This window comes from Culex quinquefasciatus, chromosome 3, assembly GCF_015732765.1.
Source record: "Culex quinquefasciatus strain JHB chromosome 3, VPISU_Cqui_1.0_pri_paternal, whole genome shotgun sequence".
NCBI lineage: Eukaryota > Metazoa > Arthropoda > Insecta > Diptera > Culicidae > Culex > Culex quinquefasciatus.
In genome coordinates, this window is record NC_051863.1 from 12,155,453 (window position 1) to 12,160,446 (window position 4,994).

Below are 4,994 nucleotides of genomic sequence, written 5' to 3' on the forward strand. Positions count from 1 at the left end.
GTTTTCAATTGCGCAATACAGGTAGAAAAAATAAATAAATCAACATTTCGATCACGGAAATGGACTCTACGTCCAATTTCCTTCAAAATTGAGTCTAAGACCGACCCTCTAAGATTTGTGGTTCCTGAGTTATCGCCGTTTGAAGATAGGGGTTTTGCTCAAAAATCGGCAAAAAGTCGATTTTTTGGGAGGGTACAAAAATGGAGGGGGTGGTCCGATTTTGATGAAATTCGGGATTCTTGCATGTTTTGATAGTATCAACAGCCCTGCCAAATTTGAGCTGGATCGGAGAGGGTAATTTTCAAATGCTGTTCCGCTTCAGATGGAATGACCCGTATACTGTTTTTTTTTAAATGTTTTGAAGATTGGTATGACTTAATCTAATCTAATGAAATTAAACACACAAAAAAAATAATTTCAAATGTTACATCATTTATGATGTAACCAAATGTAACACTTTTGCACGTCATCAAAATGCAATTTGATGTAAATTTGCAACAAATTACACGTAAAAACATGATTTTACGAGTGATTCAACCGTTCACGTCCAATCTCAAGTTTACATCAACGGAGTTTACATGTGATTCATTTTTTCCGTGTTGAGTAAATTCAATTTTTTTTTTTCTGTGTAGAGCAGCCAATCTTTCGAAGGGATCCTAAAGACAGCTTTGGGTTAGATTACGCCTACCTTTGGGAGCGTTCTTCGTGCTATTTTGTCGTACGTCAATTTTGGGCAAATTTGAGTTAAGAACGCCATTTTGTGCAGCTTACAATTCCTCACCTTTTGACCTTCACAGATCCCCAAAATTCGATTGCAATCCTGAGATGTTCAATAAACACCAAAAAACTCCGTGCATTTTTGTCACTTTTTATATGAAAGAAGTTTCAATCTTGTCGTGCTATCTTGACACAGTCTGAAAATTGATGTAAGTGCGACAGCTGGCCAAAGGGATTTCAGGTCAGAACGCATTTGACACATGTAGGGTAAATTCTCGTATGTTTGGCAGGTTAAGCGCTCGCTCCTAATTCCATCCAATTTGCTGATTTTCAATTTTTAAACAACTAATTTGGCAAAACTTTTGACAGCAACTTGCTTGCTCACTTCCTATTGAGCAGATTATCGCTCGATTTTAGTTGAAAACGATTGTTTTGAGCTGCAATTGAATGTCAAAGTGCTGATATGGCAACATTAGAGGCACGCTGGAATTAGATGCTGTTCCCCTACGAGCTCGACTAACGTAAACATGTGTAATTATAACTCGGGAACCCGACAACCATATTCAACCAAGCTTCGGTACAATGCTCTGAACGGCCAACCAAACAAAACGTGTTTGTTATTGTTCACGTTGCGCGCTTTCGTTTTTGTTTTTTCAAGGTCAAACTTCAATGTTCTCGGAACGTCAAAAAGCGACGTGCGACAAGTTAGCACGACGGCGTCGATTTTTAGTGTGCCATTGTATTAGAATGCATTGAAACATCACAAAGGATAAAGCGGCCAGGCCTACTGGGTAAAGTTTACCGGATTCGTTGAAGTGGGTTGAGTCTGTTTTTTTTTAATAATTCAAGCAAAACAATGTTAAAGGGCCGAAGCCGAAGTGTTCACGTCATTTGATGTTTACATTAGGAACGAACAGGATAGACTCTTTGTTTATTCTTGGGCTTCAGCCCAATTACAATGTTTTAATAGAATTAACTAATAAGGCCGTGGCAATTATTTTTTGAAGTTTATGTCCCTCGACTCTGACCAAAGTCAAAGGGGAGAGGGGCAATAAAATAATAAAAAAAAGTATCAAAATTTAAATTACGAGCCATCGTTTCAAAATTTTAAAAATAAAAAATGCTAAGTATGATTATTATTGCAGAAAATGCATTTTAGATTTTTTCCCTTGATTATACTTCTACAGTCGACTCTCTGGTTGTCAATATCCAAGGGACCGTCGAGGAAGAGAATCAGCAGTTTACAGAATGATGCAAAATGGAGACTCGATTGAAATTATGTTTTTCTTGGTACCCAGCTATGGGAGAAAATCATGGCAACGTCCAGCAAACAAAAACAAACTAATGTCAAACACACTTCAAAGCTTCGTTTCGCAAAGAAAAATGTCTATGCAAGCCATGAGATAGTGACAATATTGACAACCGGAAGAGATTTTTAAAGCAAACAGAATCCAAGGGATTGCCGAGGAAGAGATCCTTCAAGCAAGAGAAAATATCGAGGAATAAAGCCAATCAAAGTATGCAGTTTGAAGGGACTGAAGAATTCATCGATAGATTGAGCAATATTGATATCGAAAAGATCGACAGCCAGAGAGTCGACTGTATTTTCATGGAAATTTTGAAGATTTTGAAAATGTTTTTTTTGCCCCTTGATTTTTCGGACCAATTTTGAAGGGGGGGGGGGGGGGCACATAAACTTTGAAAAATATTTGCAACGGCCTAATTGGTGAAAATGAAAAAAAAGTGAAGGTTTGATTTCTAAAAATAATGAAAAATAATAAAATTCGCTTATTCAAAAAATCACATTTATTATCTCGTCGTTCAATAGCATGCAAAAATAACTTAATCTTATCATATTTCTATGTACAATCCAAAACCACACACAGCTTCAACTCAACTTGTTCAAATCATTCATCGGATTCGTCGTCAGCCGTGTAAAACTGTTGGACAGATTCTCCTCCTCGTCCTGGTGCATCCGATGCACCATCTGCTGCTGCACTGTCTGCACTTGCTGCTGATACTGCTGCTGTTGCTGTTCCGTTGGCACAGCTACTGACGCTGCCGTCGAAAAGTGCCCCATGATGGACTTGATCTCGGACGAGTTCATGGCAAAGTCCCGCCCAATGTCCATGTCCAGCAGGCTGCTCAGATTGTACTCCTGGGGTGGCACTCCGGGGGCTGCAGCCATCTGCTGGCAGGTGGGTTGAGGCGCTGTCGAGGTGCTTGGTCCGGGCTGTTGGGTCATGGGGAAGTTGGGCTGGAACTGTTGTTGGTTCGGATATTGTTGGGTGGGTTTTGGCGGGTAGTTGTAGTGGTTTGGTGGGTACTGCTGGAAGAAGTCGTTGGGCTGGGTGGACGCGGGACCTGGGAAGTTGGGGTCCGGGTATGCGTTGGGGATTCCTGGAGAGTGCTCGGGGGACTCGTTCGGGTTGCGGTAGGGTCCCTGGAAGCCGAACAGCTGTTCGCGAGGTTCGAGTTTGACATGTTCGCCGACGGTCGGAAGCATCTGTCCGTAGGATCCAGCGGGAGGTGCTCCACCGTGGCTTTGTTCCAGCACCTCGGAGCTGTTGAACTTGGGTCGTTTTCGTTTCTGAGACAGTCCGGTGGCGTCAAGTGGAAGAAGCTCGAAGGGAAGAGGTTCGCTGGTAGCTCCGTCGGATGGTCTTCTCAGCTGGATGTTGACCATCACAGGCTGGGAGGTCTCCAGCGTGTGGTATCGAGGAGTTCGGAAACAGATCGCGACCTGTTTGTGGACGTTGTTGTGCTGAAACTCGCCAACGTCCTCCCAAACGATTCTTCCGTCCCGTTCTTCGTAGAACCGCACAGAGATGTCCTCTTTAGTGACTTTTTCACAGAGAATGATAATTTCCTTCCCTCCAGCAGTGGGTGCCGTCACGTGACTCAACTTGCAGATCACCAACTCCGACATGGCCTTCTTGTCGTAGATAACATCCGACACCACAGGTTGCAGCGGTTCCGAGAACCGTCCCGGCTGTTGGCCCTCGATAAACACCTGGAAGCACAACCTCACCGCGTTCAAATCGATCGTGGCCAGTTGTTTCACGTGTCCAAAGCCGGTCTTGTACGGATCAACGCGCAGCTTTTCCCGCGTCCTCAGTGCTCCCTCGATGTCTTTCTTCTTGACGCACTGAATGCCCAAGTTGTTGAACGTGTAACTCATCGTGGCACTGTTCAGCACCACCGTGCATACGCCCTCCTTACAGCCATCCTTCCCAACCAGGTTGTGCGGGTGGGCCCGGTACGGCGGATCCTTGGTCACGCAGGACACCACCACCACGGCACGACCCTTATAGCCGCGCAACTCGATCGTCGGATGTGTCTTGTGTTCCGTTGTACTCCGCACACCCGGGATTGATCCCGCCGAGCGACCTTCACACTCATATCGGAAGCGCAAACCCTTGGACTGGGGCTGTTCGGTGATGACCACGTACGGTTTCTGGGACGGCGTGGCCATTTATCGGATTGTTGTTTTGTTCCGATGTGCGAATTATTGAAGAGCTGATCGTGCTTTGATCCTGTTTGCAGCTCACATAACTTTAATAAATAGACGACCGTGATTCGCTTGGTACAGCTTTCAACGGAGCAGTTACCTGGAAGCAAATGATGACTGAAAATTGAAACTAAAATAGGTACTGAAAAGGACAACCTTTTAACTTACCAAAATTTGTTTTGTTTACAGGTACAGGCAATAGCACTTGGTTGATCTGCGATCTTGAATAGCGCAAACGATCACGCCACAAACAATAACGCTAACCTTCTACTGATCAGAAGATTCTGGTAGATTCCGTTGGTTGAAAGAGAAAATGTTTGAATGCTTAAATAAATTCCCGCGCAAAACTATGACATACATTCTTTGTTTATGATTGATCCTGTGTCTTCAGCACAGTAGTTGGTAATGTTTAGTGCATAGTATAATTAGTCAGTTAGTTAGAGCCAGCCTGGTTAGTCTATCGATTACAGTATTCAAAAATAATGTTAAACTCAGAATCAACAAAACATGGTTTATCCCGTCCCAATTTTGATTATTTCAAGATGCAAAAAAAAATCTAAATATATTTTAAATTTTACTCTTTGGCCCTTTCATAATTTGTTGAAAGTTGTAAACAAGAAACAGTTGTGAGAAGAAAAATTAAATATTTTGAAAAATCTCAAGAGATACCCTCTGACTCGTTGCTTCGGTAAAAAGTAACTGTGCAAATTTTAATCCAAATCGGTTAAGGTTTAAGGGTTGCTATTGATCGCTGAAGTTTGTATGG

The 4,994-nt window shown here is 42.9% G+C and overlaps 1 protein-coding gene across 1 annotated transcript; it reads right to left on the reverse strand.

Annotated features, from left to right (window-relative positions):
• Positions 1 to 2,509: 2,509 nt before the first annotated feature.
• Positions 2,510 to 4,464, reverse strand: LOC6053562 (embryonic polarity protein dorsal). The gene is made up of 2 exons (XM_001869584.2): positions 4,397 to 4,464; positions 2,510 to 4,328 (listed from the first exon to the last, which is right to left on the reverse strand). Exon 2 carries the CDS (start codon positions 4,190 to 4,192, stop codon positions 2,606 to 2,608), a length of 1,587 nt encoding a protein of 528 aa, XP_001869619.2. The 5' UTR covers positions 4,193 to 4,328; positions 4,397 to 4,464; the 3' UTR covers positions 2,510 to 2,605.
• Between the last annotated feature and the right edge of the window lie 530 nt (positions 4,465 to 4,994).

Excerpts from the sequence above, each read along its gene's own strand:
- LOC6053562 (XM_001869584.2), bottom strand. The coding sequence starts at position 4,192 with ATGGCCACGCCGTCCCAGAAACCGTACGTGGTCATCACCGAACAGCCC.